This window comes from Pezoporus wallicus, unplaced genomic scaffold (genome assembly GCF_028554395.1).
Source record: "Pezoporus wallicus isolate ANWC-B61680 ecotype Strahan unplaced genomic scaffold, APGP_CSIRO_Pwel_v1 scaffold_6445, whole genome shotgun sequence".
Lineage (NCBI taxonomy): Eukaryota > Metazoa > Chordata > Aves > Psittaciformes > Psittacidae > Pezoporus > Pezoporus wallicus.
This window is the reverse complement of record NW_026641753.1, coordinates 1,377,717-1,393,661: the sequence shown is the minus strand read 5'-3', so window position 1 is coordinate 1,393,661 and position 15,945 is coordinate 1,377,717. Positions and strand designations below refer to the sequence as shown.

Genomic DNA, 15,945 nt, shown 5'->3' with positions numbered 1-15,945 from the left:
CGTAAGGCTGAGGCGCATCCTGGGACCGGCCGGTGATGGCGGATCGGCAGGTGCGACCGTGAGGCGATCTCCTCCGCGGCCCCTCCCCGCCCCCGGCGGGCCGCGCTGCAGCCATTCCGTTCCCGTCGACATGACCGAGGAGCCGTACGAGAAGTTCCTGGCCCCCGAGGAGCCGTGCCCGCTGCTCTCGCACCAGCACCCGCCGCGGGGCGGCAGTTTGAGCCTGAGCGAGGAGGGCTGCCTGGACGTGAGCGACTTCGGCTGCCAGCTCTCGTCTTGTCACCGAACAGACCCGCTGCACCGCTTCCACTCTAACAGGTCCGCCCTCCTCTCCGCGGGGTTCTCCGGTCGTTGCCTATCCGGCGGGCCGAGGCGACAGGGCCGCAGCAGCTCGGGAGTAGCGAGGGGCCCGGGGCGGGCGGGGCTGCGGCGGCGCCGGGGCTGCTGCGCAGCAGGGCCGTGCTTCCCTCCCCGTTTTTCTACCAGCACGGTGCGACCGGGCTGCGGTTCCTCCCGGTACCCGCTCGCTCTCCCCTGCCTGGGTTACGGTTGCCTTTGGCAAGGCTGCGTGTGGGCTCAGCCTGCGTTCGGCTAATAACGTTAGAATGTTAGTGTGAGCTTGGTCGGTTTTTAAGGTACGTTTATTCCTTTCTGAATTTCTTGAAATGCCGTTTTGAGCACTGTACGACAGGGAAATGAAGAGTGGTGTGCTTATAGTAATTAAAAGCGGGCCTTGCGTGGACACCAAGCAAGCCTGCAGAGGTTCAGAATGAATCAGGCAGCTCGGTGGCTGCACCAATTCGTGCAGAAGCATTTCCATCCCATGCTGCTAATTAAGGGCCTGTCTGTAATTTGTAGAAGAGGTCTATTCTGAAAATGCAAACGCAGCTCTACAAAGGAATTCCAGTTGTGTCTCTCAAATCAAACCCACAGTCCTGTTTACTTAAGAGCCTCATTCTGCTACTGTTTATGCATGGTATTAAGCTTGAATACAGCAACAGCTTATTTTTGAGAAGAGTTTGTGACTTTTCATTTTAAACATACCTGTGGGATAGTTTTAGTTCCTGTTCCAGAGTTGCAAGATAGTTTTGCTAGTTACTAGGGTTTCTATTACAGCATTATGAAGAGTGGATAATAAGATAATCTTTCAATCGAATTTGTATGAAATAATAGGAATTATGTTTTTTTAAGTGTCATTCACAAGGGCAAGCTCTTAATTACAGACTCTTAAGTGGTTCACTGTGAAGAGCCTTGATGAAATATGAAGCATTTTCATGATCTGGTTCTTATATTGAAAGACTGAATTGTGACATGACTAGTAAGATGTATTCATAGCATATCTGTAAGATAAGTGTATGATACTCACCAATTTTGCCTTTATTTAGTACATTTCTCTTTGCATTGTCACTTCTTGAGCGTGTTACTCTGGCTTGCTCATTTTGCAAACCTAGGTTTGGACGTACTGAGTGGGTATTTCTTTTCTTGGGGGCAAGGACATGCTCTGTCTTGCACTGATTGAGCCATTGTAGATGCACAGCTCAGTCCATAGTGTTCACATAAGCCTTTCTATTTTTCTTGAGTAATTTTAATGTAGTTCCTACTTCTTGCTAATCCTGCTTACCCCAGCAGGTACAGCATCCCAAGTTATGAGAATGCGAGGGCTGACTGCACTGGTACTGCAGACCTGGAATGTCTGTGTATAGCTTGTTGGTGGTATAGCCCCTGCACCTCATCCTCTGTTTTGGTTGGTCTGGAAACTTTGTCCACTCTGTCTTTCCTTTCATCAGTATTTCATGGATAGTGAAACTGTAGTAAAGTTCAGAAGTGTGCTGTGTCACCACACTCATGTTCTGCTCTGTATCTCTATATATGCTCTATATTGATTGCCCTGCTCACTATAAATTCTGTACCAGTAAAAAATCGCACATGAGTAAGTGGTGCAGAAAAGGGAGGACAAGATCTCCCGAATCTGCCAAAGGAAAAGTTTTGAAATGCCTTTGGCACTGGATAAATTCACTGCTGGCCAAAGAGGCGTGGGCGTGAGACCATCACAAACATATTTAGCCATCCTGGTATGCAGCTTAAATAATGACAGTGGGGACCAGCCTTTCTGGGTGATGGCATCACTCAGCTTTTGCAGTTGGATAGAGGAATGTTTTTCAAGTGACCCAGGCTGAAGTGGAAAGGCTGACGGGACAGGAGTTTATGGCATGGGTTTGAAAAGGGCTTCTAAAATTCACAGACAAATTGTTGTGGCCATGTGGCAGTGCTGTGCTGACTCAGTTGTCGCGACCTACTTTTCACCAATGTGTAAAAGAAATCCAGATAATGGAGGCTGATTTCATGATTCATTGTTAAATTCTGGCTTACTGTCATTAGACTGAAAAAACCTGTTCTGTGAAGTTTGAGTCCTCAATTGCTTTCCTTTAGCAACAGCATTAACTAGCTTTCTAAATGAAATTATGAGGGAGGGTAGGAAAGTGTTCAGTTTTGGCACTGTAGCATTTTGCAAAGGTCATTTTCGCATTTTGCATGTTTGCATTCCAACAGGATGTCCAATATTTTTGGCATTCAGAGTTGAAAATAGTGAATATTGGAGCCTTAGATATATCTGTGTTTCCTTAATAAACCTTAGTTTTTTTGAGGGGATTATCATCCTAGATTTCCCTTTGGACTCCTACTTATCCTGAAGTCCAGTTGATTTGCTTCTTAGTTTTGCTTGTTTCAGTTTGCATGCGGGTTTAGGTATCCCAGTATATGTGAAATTATATTTGTAGTTCAGAGTAGTTAAAAAAACAAACCACAAGAAAACCAAGAAAGACAATTTACACGTTACAGGAATCATGGCTCTGGTGTGGAAACTGTTAATATACTAAAATAAAGGTGTAATTCTGTTAACAGTATATGGAATTTTGTTTTGCCAGTTTTAATGTTGAATTCCCTTTGGTGTTGATTATGGACCTTTAAAAATACTTGAAAATAGAATGTTTCACATAATTATAACACTGGAATAAAATCAATGTATAAGGTTACTGACAAGCTAAGTGGAGGTGGTTTTATGAGGCTTAGAAGAATTTCCCAGGCCACATGATATTGATAGTTTGCTGCTTTCTCTGTTTTGCAGGTGGAACTTGACATCGTGTGGAACCAGCGTAGCCAGCTCAGAGTGCAGTGAAGAGCTGTTCTCATCGGTTTCCGTTGGGGATCAGGATGACTGTTACTCTCTCTTGGATGACCAGGAGTTCACCTCTTTTGATTTGTTCCCCGAGGGTAGTGTCTGCAGTGATGTCTCTTCTTCTATCAGCACATACTGGGATTGGTCAGACAGTGAGTTTGAGTGGCAGGTAAACTACTTCCACTGTAAATGTGAAATTCTGTATAGGCTGTTAAGTGCTGGTAAAGTCCTCAGCATTTGTTTTTGGGTAACTGCTGAACATAAGAGCAGATTTCTGAGTCTTCAGTGTTAAAGAAAATGCTTTGTTCCATTTTGTTCCAGTGTTCTTAAATTGGAGGGGGAGACTGAAAGTCAGCTCTTCAAAGGGCAGTGCTTATATATTATGGTAGTTTGGTCTTGGGGACCAATATGTGTCTTATAGCCATGAACTTAGATCCTTTGTACTAAGGATCTGCCCTGATATTGGAATCTGCCTGTAGATGTCTGCTTCCAGTGGTTTGGTCATATTAAATCTTTCTTTGGAATGGAGCTGGCATCTAGACAAATTGTAGAAGCTTTTGCCATAGCCTGTTCCTATCTTTTTTTTTTTTCTCTCCTGTACAAAGAGTATTTGTCTCACCAGGATGGGAAAAGCATGAAGCTGAATCACATCCTCCTTTTTCCTAGTCAGTATTGGATTCAGCTGTGGTCAAATATCTCTAGTTTGTGGTAGTTGTCTTTGTTCAGCAGCTTTTTCAATTGTGATATGCAGACTGGTTTATATATTATAGACTTGAATTGCCTTTTTATATTACGGACTTACATCAACTGTGAGCATATACACAGCTTTGAAATAGGAAACTGAGGAATACTTTTAAGCTTTGTCAGGAAGCTTAGGCAAAGCGTGGACAGAGTCTGCAAAATCAGTGTAAGGACTGAAAGAAAGTACTGATTTTGAGAAAGCGCAAATCCTGTTCCAGAAGATGCAAATGAACTTAAGACAACATGGATTGAAATTAGCTCTGAATTTCTTACTGGTTTTAGAATGACTGCTAGTATCTGTGTATGTTGTGTCACAGAAGTTCCAAGTGCATTTGTATGTTACAGCTCGGATTGCATCCCAAAGATTCAGAGCTTCACTGAGCTGTGAAATGGTGTTTTGAAAAGAAGTAATTTCTCATGTCTCAGTTAGCTGACAGCATCCTTGATCAGTAACTACCTTTTCTCAATTATTCTTTTTTTTAAAACAAGCCTTTTTTAAGAGCCATTTGACTTGATTGGACCTACAGAATTTTGGAAAGACTCTTTGTAGCTCTTTCTGGGGTTATGTGGCAGAATCTTAGCATGAGTAATCCAGCTGTCACTTTAACTGGAAGTGTGTTCAGAAATTACATCAGGTGTATAAATGAAGCTAAAGTTCTGCAGTTGCTTTCAGGAAAATGAAAGTGATTTTAATTGAATTGTCTTGTGTAATTATGGGGTGCGGTATAAAGTACAAACCTACTTTAAAATGATCTTCCTTAAACTAGAACTTCCTTTATGCTTTAAAATGGGAGGTTGAGATTTAGGTTTGGGTTGGACAATGGGCAATGCACAATTGACACCAATGGAGAAGGGAAACAGTTGAAATGCCACATCATTCTGCTGTTCTCTTAAATCCAACGTGTTTAAAAAGAGGATTGGTAAGTAGAGAATAGTGTGAATTGAGTTTGCTATAATTGCCATTTGCTGGAAGATTCAAAGGAATACTACAGGGTTAGGAGTAATTACTAAGTTAGAGTCTATGGATAGTGATTCTTTGCTAATCTGACAGTGTGTTTTGAATTGTTAATAGTGGCAGAATGACTGTAAATCTGCCTGCTGTATTCTAAGCCTTTGTTCTTTCTCTTGCATATCACAAGTTGCCTGGCAGCGACATTACAAGTGGGAGTGATGTACTTTCTGATGTTATACCTAGTATTCCAAGCTCTCCTTGTCTGCTTCCGAAAAAGAAAAACAAGCATAGGAATCTTGATGAACTTCCATGGAGCGCAATGACAAATGATGAACAGGTGAAACTGATTTTTTTCCTATGTGAGAACAGTAACATACTGAAGAACTTTCAATTAGTGCCACATCTTAAAAGACATACTGATTGCTTCAGTGTAAATGTAGACCTATGCAGTACTGCTTGATTCTTAAAACTAAATCTTCTTGTCTTTTGTTTCTGTAGTAGGCAGCTTAATGTGCATTTGAGTTTTCACCATGTGTTTTTTAGGCTACTCAATGAGGCTAGACCGGTAGGAAATGCAGTATTTGAGCACATTTTATTCTGTTGCCCCTACTGTTTTTCTGACACTCATTTAGAATCAATAATACTTAAAATGACATGTCTTTCTTTGGGTCCTAGGTTGAATATATTGAATATTTGAGTCGCAAAGTCAGTACGGAGATGGGCCTTCGAGAGCAACTTGATATTATTAAAATTATTGATCCTACTGCTCAGATCTCACCTACAGATAGTGAATTCATTATTGAATTGAACTGTCTCACTGATGAGAAACTGAAACAGGTGAGTTGAGGTTTGTACATTCGACTTTGGGGTTCCAGCATCTAATAGTCTTGCAAAATCTCTTATGGAGTTGTGATCAGTTTTTATACATAAGCATATATATAGGGAGATAAACCAGAACACAGATTATCAATGAGAGAGTTCAAAAGCATTATATTATGTATTAAACCTTTATATGAAAGACTGTGGTTATATATTCTCAATACATGTTAAGTCTCTGCTGGCATGTGTGACTGTCAGCTCATAGAGGTACTTCATTTGCTCACTGAAGATAAGCTAGCATTTCAAACTCCAAAGGATTGGAATTTGTTGGGGAGCACTGAGTAGAAAGCTTGGGGGCAGAAGAAGGAAAGAAACCCCAAATCTTTTTACTTGGTTTTCTTCCTTCCCTATTGTAGTTAATATTAACTTAGTGCTTAGTTAAATTCTCTTGATGACTGGCAGATGGAATTTAAGCAGCCACAGCAAAATGTGACAAAACTGGACTGATCTAATAAACCTATCATTATTAACAGGGAAATCGTGTTTTTTCCATTAAAAGGAGTATCTTGGTCTAGTATGTATCAGGCTTTAGTAATTCTGCTTTCTCTGTTCTAAAGGTGAGAAACTATATCAAGGAACATGGACCTCGTCAGCGGCCTGCAAGGGAAAGCTGGAAGAGGAGTAGCTACAGTTGTGCAAGTACCAGTGGTGTGAGCGGCGCCAGTGCCAGCAGCAGCAGTGCCAGCATGGTCAGCTCAGCAAGCAGCAGTGGTTCAAGTGTTGCTAACTCCGCTTCAAACTCAAGTGCCAATATGAGTCGAGCACACAGTGATAGTAATTTGTCCACAAGTGCTGCCGAAAGAATCCGGGATTCCAAAGTAAAGTTTCTAATTTTGTGCATATGTATTAAGCTAACTTGTTAGAGTTGCTTGCATGATCTTAGCTAGGGTATTTGTACTCGAGGAGCATGGTTAGTAACTGAGGATTTGCTGAAGTGATTTAGCTAAACCAGTGCTGACTCTTTCCTCTGATGCAGCCATAAGGAATTTAAACTTGTGCTCTTACCATCACTTGTAAGTGAAAGCCTGATGTTTTTATGTAGTAGATTTTCTCATTACCTTTGTTTTGAATAAGGTGAGTGGGGGCTTCTGCATCTTACTTCATTCTTTGAATGCACCCACAGTTTTGCAAAAGCAAAAAAAATTATTTAAGATTGATCAACCTGATCTGGGCACAATTTCTGGACAGTAAAGCCTGTCTTGGTTGTGTGTGGTTTTTTCAACTAGAAGCTTCATCAGGCTTTTTAAATCTTCTTCAGTTTGTTCTTTGAACACATGTAATGAGATGACTTGGTTAGGAGAGACCTAGTGATGTATGTTACAGTTAAAGTGGTACTGTGGTACTTATCCCGTCTCCATAATTTCAATTTCCAGTGTGGCGGTCTCGGTACTTTAATATTAGATATGATTTTGGATGGATGCTTGCACCACCTCTAAGAATTCATTTTAGTTATTTTTCAGAACAAATGTTATTTTAAAGGTTAACATACATTCGCCAGCTTTAAAGGTGGCTTTCAGTCTACATAATAAAACCTAATTTTTATTCCTCTTATGTGTTTTGATAGAAACGTTCCAAGCAACGGAAGCTACAGCAAAAGGCCTTACGCAAGAGACAGCTGAAAGAACAAAGACAAGCTCGTAAGGAAAGACTGAGTGGATTATTTCTTAATGAAGAAGTGCTCTCTTTAAAAGTGACTGAGGAAGACCATGAAGGAGATGTGGATGTTTTAATGTGACAGGGGTGAATTTATCAGTGTTCTTTCTAAGCCTTAAATGTATTATCCTTATTGTTTACATGTATTTCTTGACCAAATTTTGGTTAGTGTTAACAGCATAAACCAGATCTTTTCTCAAGTGTCATTTTGCTAAGAAGGTCTGGGTATTGAGTAACCTTTTGAGACTAATTTTGCAAGAAAGATCTCAAAACTTAATTATCTTCTGAAAAGCTGCTGAATAGACACGATTTTAAGAAAATTTGAACTTGACAAATGTGCTAAATTACTTGCAAGACATAAGTCTAGGGGTTCTTTTGGATGACACTAAATACGCATTACTATGCTTCAGCTTTTTGGTCTTGGCTTTTTTTTTTTTCAACTTAGCGTTAATACTGCGCTTGGCTTGTTCTCTCTTCCTTTCCCATTATTAGGAAGATTGTTTAGCATCTTAGGAAAAAGTCTTCAGTTCTACTGGGCTTTCTTTGGTTTTGCTCCTGGATCATACAAAATCAAAGTACTGTGATAAACCCTTTTCTAGAAGTTATGACTTAAACTACACAGAAAAGAAGAAGCAGGACTTCTAGTGCAGGGAATCTGTAACACAATGCCTGACAATGTAGTTTTTTAGGAAGCAGTTAAAATTAAAAAAGCCCAAACTTGCAAGCTTAGTCTTCAGAAAGTAATTTTGCTGCTCAGTATCTTGGTAGTATGATTGTTACTGGTCATTGACCAGTACATCCTTAGTATTGCTATGAAGAGTTTCAAATTAGAAACATGTTTTTGCACTGAAAGTGCATTAATCTGCAGTTAAGTTGTCTAGGACACTACTTACAGTAGTTAAAGATGCAGCTGGAAACAGAAGTGCAAACACATGGCACACAATTCTGGTGGCAGCTGTGCTTTTTACTTGTGTGTTTAGCTGAGGATGTGTCTTCTCTGTGGGTTGTTACACCGTTACATGTTGCAGAATTCTCCTTTTGTTGTCTATCTGCTTTTGGAATTTCTCTTGCTAAGAACACAAGGTAAAATTATTGCTTTCAGGTAGGGCGGTAGAATAGTTTTAACCTGTTTCCTAATTGTGACAATCTGCAAGGTGACTTTTGTCTTTATTTTGGAGCTACTTGTTACAGAACTTCATCCCCCTGCAGCTGACATAAAAGTGGTACTTTGAAATTTCAATGTGAAACTTAAAAGATTATAAAATAATTTTCTATTTCTGAGTTTAGGAGGTAATTTTTCATTATCTTGGTGCTTCGTTAGTTTCATTTTGCTCTTCTAAATTCAGGAGTTTGGCAGTTTAGTGTAGGCACAGGTACCTGTAATTGCAGGATATAGGACTGCTCACATTCATTCTGCACGTCCTGCACAGACCTATTAGCCCTGACAGTTGAATTATGTTTTCCTTTCAGAAGTGGCATTCCTTGTATCCTCAGAATAAACTGATGAGTAAAATACCTGAACAATGGCCTCTGGAAGGGCTTCAATAAGAAATAAATGAAGTTCATAGTCAAACTCATGTGAACTTAGTCACTCGTACTGCTGCTAGACACAGATACCCAGCCTTGGCCACTGACTGGTTAAAGCCATGTAGTGTCATTTCTAAACTCGAGCGTTAGCTATCCTGTGTGGCCAGTTACCTGTTCACTAACTAGAAGTAACTGTTACCTGTCGGTGTTTGCTTATACTGCAAACAAGCTGTACAAACCAACTGTAGCTGGTTGATGCCTCACTTCCTCCTGTAGGAACAGTACCAGAAACTTCTTAACAGTATGGAAGTTACTGAGAATCCAGATTGACTTAAATCTGGAGCTTCTTTTAAATATCTTGTGTGGAAGAAAAAAGTGAATTGCTGTCAATTCAGCTAATTTTGGGGTGAAGTTGTTGAATTCTTGCAATTTACTGTGGCTGTAATGGATGAATTCATCATGGAATATTTCACGGTGTGTACACAGTTCAGGACAACCTTTATTTTCTGTGGTGACTTTGAAATGTGATTTTTCTTTTTCCCTGAAGAAAAGTGCACATTTAATACAGTAGAAAATTGAGACTCTGAAATGAATTCTAAGAAAGGTGTGATATCTCAGGGTGGTGGGGCATGAAACTGTGTAACTTTATTCCATTTCAGCAGCTCTTCAGAGTTTAAAGCCTTTGCTGAGAGAAGACCCCCTCATTTTGCTGAAATATAGTTCTTTTTGGGCACCTGTCTACTAGCTTCCAGAGATCATGAAATGAGGTAGGATAGTATTTCCAGCTTTATCTTGGTATGATCATGTAAGTATAAATTAATCCAAGTGATTAGATGGCTCCAGTTGCTCATATGCTACGCTGAATGAAAAGGTCCTGGGTGCCCTGATAGCTGGATATATCATCTTCAGCTGGATATATAGTCACTTGCGGGACAGTTAAAACTATAGAAGAAGATGGATTTCCAGGGGTTCCATGGTTATAATTTATGTTCTGATGAGAATGCAGAGTAACGTCTTGCTTACCTAAATGTTGTCTTTGCCAAGTACTTGGCACCTCAGAGAGTTGGGCCTGAAATGGCTGTGGGATTCAAGAGTTCCTGCGTACTTCTACATGTTTGGGTTGTTTTCCTTTTCTCAAAAAACCTGGCCTTGCTGATTCAAGCATTGTCCATTTTGGCTATTGCTTTGTTTTATAGCATGTTACCTACACGTTACTGGGTTCAGATAGATAAAGACGAGTAAGCCTGCTAAAATCATGCATTCTTATCAGTGCTTTTTCAAAAAAGAATCAAATCTCTGCTTTTTATTCATAGATCAACAGTGCCAAGTTTAAAAGCAAAATAAGAGACAAACAGGAAAAAAACTCATATGGCTCCATGGTACTGAAGCTGTGTATCCAGGTGCTTTGTACCCACTGTCATGTGAATGTAATCAATTTGCTCTCTGTAATATTAATGGTTTGCTTCCATGGTAACTTTTTCTCTAAAAAGGCTTAGAAGGAGCACTGACAGTCTGATTGCAATAGGACTGTAAACAATAGAGAACATTCTTTTCTTATTTTAAATATGAGGAAGAAAGCTAGCTGCCTGACAAAGCTAATCTGTGTGTATGTATCTAATGTCACCCTTTGTCTCTGTTAAGATAATATCTATTTTTCTTTATCTGGGAAACTGATTAAAAGATGGTTATAGTATGCTCAGTATGGGGTGCTTACTAAGAAAAGTCTTTGTAAGACTTTCCTGGGCTTAACTTTTAGTTCTCATATTGTGGTTTGAAACCTGTGAAGATCATTCTCGGGAAAAAACAAACTGACTGAATTTACCATTTACATCAGAGTCCATCTACAATATAGAAACACAAAAAATGGCAGTATTTACTGTTCATCTACGCTGAATGGCCTGAAGCCATTTCTTTTTTTCTAACACACTTTCAGCTTTGAAATCAGTTGATGCATTGGTCTATAAATATTAATAAACCTGACTGTTTTGGGGGGCTCTTGAAGTTCATTCTTATAATCCAGATTTTCATGACAAATGTTGTTTGATTTATTGGTTTAATGTTCTTTAGCTTACTGGTCTTGCAGTTCTTGGGCATGGAAAAGACAAGTCCACATTCAATTTTCCACTGAAGGATTGCAAAGATAGTTTATTAATCTACCAAGGGCAAATCCTAGTAATATTCAAAGCTCATCTATTTTGACTATTAACTCTGGTTAATCATTCTTACATTCTGTCTTATCTGGATAACTTTAAAACATTTCCAAATTACAAACAAGTTCTTCAATTAAAAAAAAAAAGGAGAACTATAATGTTGAAGCCTTCATTATAGTTCATAACCAAAGCAAGGGGAAGGTGGGGGTTCTGTTTTTTTGGGGGGAGAGAGATAGAGCTATAGGTAGGGCTAGAGTATAGGTACGACTTCAGTGGAGTCCCCTCCCAGGTTCTCTGCTAATTGTATTGCTAAATGCACTTTTGTATAGAAACCTGTCTTCTATACATTCTGTATCTATTTTACACAATGTTTATAGAGATTTTTCTGAAGTTGTGAAGGAATTACTGAAAGCTGCAGTGCTGGTGACTGATGCTGTTGACTTCAAGTTTTCATTGTCTTTGAAAATAGTTATGTGCATATTGAAGTACAGGTTGGAATTAAAATTGATGACATAGCAAAGGTACTCTGATGAAACTAGTGGCATCTTCTTCAGAGCAGGGGCATTCGTATGTAGGGCTTGTATACTCTGCACTGTTCAGGCAGAAAGTACAAATAAAGTGGTACATGGTAGCTGTTCTTTGTGAAAGTAAACCAGTCCCTCCTTAATTAGTGCCCTTTTTTAGCCACAAAATCCAGTCAGAATTGTTTCATAGGAAAACAATGATCTGTTGTGAATGATACAACCCAAGATTTTGTACTGAAAGCTGTCTTCAGTTTTGATTTCTGTGCCAGAGGATTTTTTTATACATATGCTGTATTCCATATAGGTGTGGATATAGGAAGTCTCATCACTTGTTGCCAGCAATAACTTTTTCTGCTGTTGCCCTCAGTACCCATAGCCATCAAACCACCACCTACCCTGCCATGTTTAAAATCCCTAATAGGACTTACAAGTTGCCATTTTACCACGCTCTTGCAGTTCATCATGCAGGCACCCTTGTGTCACTGTGTGAATCCCGATCTCTTTTGCTACAGCAGAAGCAGATATGCCTGGGGATACCAGAAGTGATGTGCACCAAGAGATGCAGCAGCAGCAGGGACACAGCAGTGACTGGCTTTGCGGTCACCAGTGTTTGAGTAAGCTACAATGCGGACACTTGCCAACCTGTATATTCTGTGTTGTCCCTGAACCAAGCTTGTCTTCTGCGATACTGAAGTTTCAGGTGTAATAGAAAAATTCCTTGTTTCATTTGAATCCAGCAGAAAAGCCCCTGAAGACCTGAGCAGAGAATACTTGGCATAAGGATGTATTTGTCTGTGTTCAGAAAGCCGCCTGCATCATCTTGGGGAGCTAAACTGCCTGTTCATCCCAGCTAAGTCTCATCAAATGCTTACAGACGTTGATTCTCATCAAGCAGTTACAGAAGTTAAAACTGCCCAGTTGTTACCATTCCAGCCTGTTTCTGTAGCTACTGAGGGACAGATGAGAGCAGGAACACTGCACGTCACAGCAAGTCTTTTCGAATGTCAGAGATCTTTAATAGTGGAGTGTGTGACTGGAAGGTTGCAGAGTAACTGCAGAGGCTGTTGCTGTTGTGGTGCTTTGCCTTCACTTCAGCAACCTGCTTGTGGGTTTTAGTTTCACCCACAGGTGGGTGACAGTGCAGAGTGTTTTGCAGCAAAACAAATCTAAATGTTGCCAAAGACCTTGACCCGTTGTGGTGGTTGTTTGTCATAAGGACTTACTGCTCCCTGGATAGCACTTAGGAGCTGCGGGCAAGTTGATGCTTTCTGAATCATGAGATCTCTGTGAGTTGGTCTGCTCTGCTCTGGACATCTGAACTTTCCCAGGAAGTCTTGTTGCAGCAGTTCATTACCAAAGTAATGGTTGCATGGATGAGTTGTTGCATATTCCTAGCAAACAGCTGCCTGTTTGTCAAGTGAGACCCTGTGGTTGCAACTAAACCCTGTGTGTTATGGATCTTTTACTCTCCCTCCTTAAAAATGTCTTCATTTATCTCTCCAGTGCATCAAGTTTCACTGCAATGAAAAAGTCTCATTTGATGGCAGTTTGGTTTCAAGCTGAACCAGAATTTTCACACTGGCAAAACAAATGTATAAACTTCCTTTACTAAACTGAGAGGGAAATATCATGGTATTCGCCATTGATCTTGCTGTCCTCAGCCCGCTCTTACTACTGGTCTGAGCTGTACACTTGACCCAAACATTTCCCAGTACAGAAATAGTTACAGTTTGGCTTCCTGAGATCCTTTGTATGTGCTCTGTCAAAACATTTTTTTCACATTTCTGATCCAAGATGCCTCATTTCATGCATTTTTCATGTGTCTTGCTCTCAGCAGCATCACTGGTGTAAAAACTTGTTTCTCATAATGCAGACCACAGTCCTGAGGCTTAAGTGTGATAATTCATCTTGGCTGTAGAGTCTGCCTAATGCTACTTCAGTTGCAATACCTGCTGTATTGTCGCAAAGCTTCTCAAAGAAAGACTTATTGTAGCTGAAATTTAGAATGTGACCCCCGGTTTGCTGTGATTTTAACGGAAGGTAATTCACCCATGTCTGCTGCCACTGGAGGGAGCACTGTAGTCATTTTACCTTTGAGACCGCAGCTGCCAACGCTGCTTTGCTACGAACGCTTTCCTTTATTCTGTTCTGTTAAAACCAACATTAGGGGGATTTGCTTCTCCTCCTGCGCTGTGTTTGAAGCAGTAACAGCACTGTTAGTTTTACAATAATAACGTTTCCAGTGACTAGGGAAAAAATCTGCTTTTTCTGTTTGTGGTGATTCTTGCCTGGTACTGCTTACTGCAATTGAAGGGTGGAAGTATATTCCTGTTCAGTGTTAACTTATGTGTGCGTGCTGCATTGATGCTTTAAATTTCCTGGTCTCTGTTTCAAATTCTGCCTTTCTCAATGTGGGCTGAGAATTTTGCAGTTAAAAATACTAGGCAATGATAGAAAATAAGCAGTTGACTTTTAATGTGCTCTCATAATGTAGATACCCAGGAGGCAGGGGATAGATGATGGAGCTTGGCTACCTTTATGTTGCTGGACAGGGCTTTGGGACTTTGGAGCTAAGGAAAATGCTGCTTCAGCGGGATGTGTTCTTTAGTTAAATATATTCCCCTCACACCCCCAACTTATCTGACAATTGCTGCTCCCTTTAAAATCTCACTAACACATAACAGCAGAGAGCATGTGAGGAGTTATCCCTGGAATCTCAAGTTCATTCTTCGAAGTTAAGCTTTTAGTGGTCCTGTGCAGAATTAGCAAGGCAAGACTTTGAGCACTGTGGTGGTGCAGATATAACAGTGTCTATAGTGTCTTCTATCACTGTGTTAGTAGCTGTCATAAAAATAAAATGCATAAGGAAGTACAAGTCATAGTCATCAAGTGAAATACTTATTTAGACAAATCTTTGCCCAGTGTATGGCTTATAAGGTCTTTGGTTTAAAATTGTCACATCACTATAGCAGATATCAATTCTCATGTTCAGCTGGGAAAATGCCATTGGTAGGCCTTTGAGCATGCTGGCTGGTTGCAGGGTAAGCTGAGGCAGCTTGCTGGAAACAGCGTGTGTGGCGCTTGCAGTGGTCATGCTCCCTGAGAAAAAGCAGTATCTTCTTAATTCTATGCTCTTTTCACAGAAGCCTCTTCGTGGAAGTCTCATGATCCAGCAACATTCATCTTTACAGCACACCCGTCTTCAGTGTTGGAAGAACTGATGTCGTTGGCCTGGTACTTATAAAATCCTGGACTTCATGAGCATACGCACTGTATTTCTCCTGGTTGCTGCAATATGGCCTCACAAGACAATGGGATGCTTCTAATTATATTGGTTAAATATTGCCATCTAGGTTTAATGAGCTTGAATATGCCTGTATGTCATCAAAATGTAAGTTGCCTTATGTCCAGCAGCAGCATGCTGCTTCTGCTGTAGAAGAGCTGAGATGGCTCGGTGCTCAAATGCACTTTTCCTTTCACAATGTGGACCTGAGCTGAAGGGTTGTTAGCTCCACCATGACAAGGGTGTAAAGTTTCTTGTGAATGTTTTGCTTATCCCCCTTATTGATGGTTTGTAAGTAGGGAAAAACACAGAGCAAATGGTCTGAAAACTGCGATGCCAAGTTCAAAATAGCACTTCCGTCTCTGTGACAGATGCCTGCAACGTGGCTCCCCCGAAGGTACGCTTCCTACTCAGGCTCTCAAGTAGCAGATTCCGAAGTCATTAATTCTAGGATATCTCCCCTAAGGAAAGCATGTGCTGAAATAATCTGGAAAGGAGGGAGTGAAGTTTTAAATTATGACTGAAGAGTAAAGAGCTTCAAAATGTGACATATAAGCTGTTCATATCTACCTAACTCTCTTGACTTGTTCTTGTCAGCTAGTTCCTGTCTATACCTCCTGAAAACAGTAAGTAGCAAGTGCAATATGGCAGTTTGTCATAGGGGTTGCTGAAAAGATATTTTTAATCCATCATAGACTTTCCTAGTTATTTAGGTAATTCTCATTTCTTGGTATTTTCCCATTCTTAGTCAATTAAAAGGCAGTTGATTTAGTCCATGTTTTCTTTGTTCTGTGTAGAAATAAATAGGCTTGTCACAGGTTTTTGTTCCACCTTCTATTGCGCGTAGTGGGAGCAAAGAAAGAGCTGAGACAGGTTCATTTTAAGAAGATCAGTTTTCATGTATGGACAAATGCTTTCCAACATAGTTTAAATCGCTTTGTAGGTTTAATATACTTTTTTTTTTTCTGCTTAATGTTTAAATAAGGTGAATTTATTTATCAAATAGAAAGTATTCACAGTGCGTGTGTGACTTATAAACATGTCCCTCAACAAATCCATGC

The 15,945-nt window shown here is 40.3% G+C and overlaps 1 protein-coding gene across 1 annotated transcript; it reads left to right on the top strand.

Annotated features, from left to right (window-relative positions):
- The first annotated feature begins 11 nt into the window (after nt 1-11).
- Nucleotides 12-10,620, top strand: FAM199X (family with sequence similarity 199, X-linked). The gene is made up of 6 exons (XM_057425144.1): nt 12-318; nt 3,125-3,344; nt 5,056-5,205; nt 5,544-5,705; nt 6,305-6,565; nt 7,312-10,620. The coding sequence occupies exons 1-6, from the start codon at nt 131-133 to the stop codon at nt 7,480-7,482; spliced, it is 1,152 nt and encodes a 383-aa protein (XP_057281127.1). The 5' UTR covers nt 12-130; the 3' UTR covers nt 7,483-10,620.
- The last annotated feature ends 5,325 nt before the right edge of the window (nt 10,621-15,945 follow it).

Bases quoted from the DNA above. Each gene is read 5' to 3' on its own strand.
- FAM199X (XM_057425144.1), top strand. From the start codon at position 131: ATGACCGAGGAGCCGTACGAGAAGTTCCTGGCCCCCGAGGAGCCGTGC. The intron at 3,345-5,055 runs GTAAACTACTTC...GCATATCACAAG, and splicing joins ACAGTGAGTTTGAGTGGCAG to TTGCCTGGCAGCGACATTAC. The intron at 6,566-7,311 runs GTAAAGTTTCTA...GTGTTTTGATAG, and splicing joins AAAGAATCCGGGATTCCAAA to AAACGTTCCAAGCAACGGAA.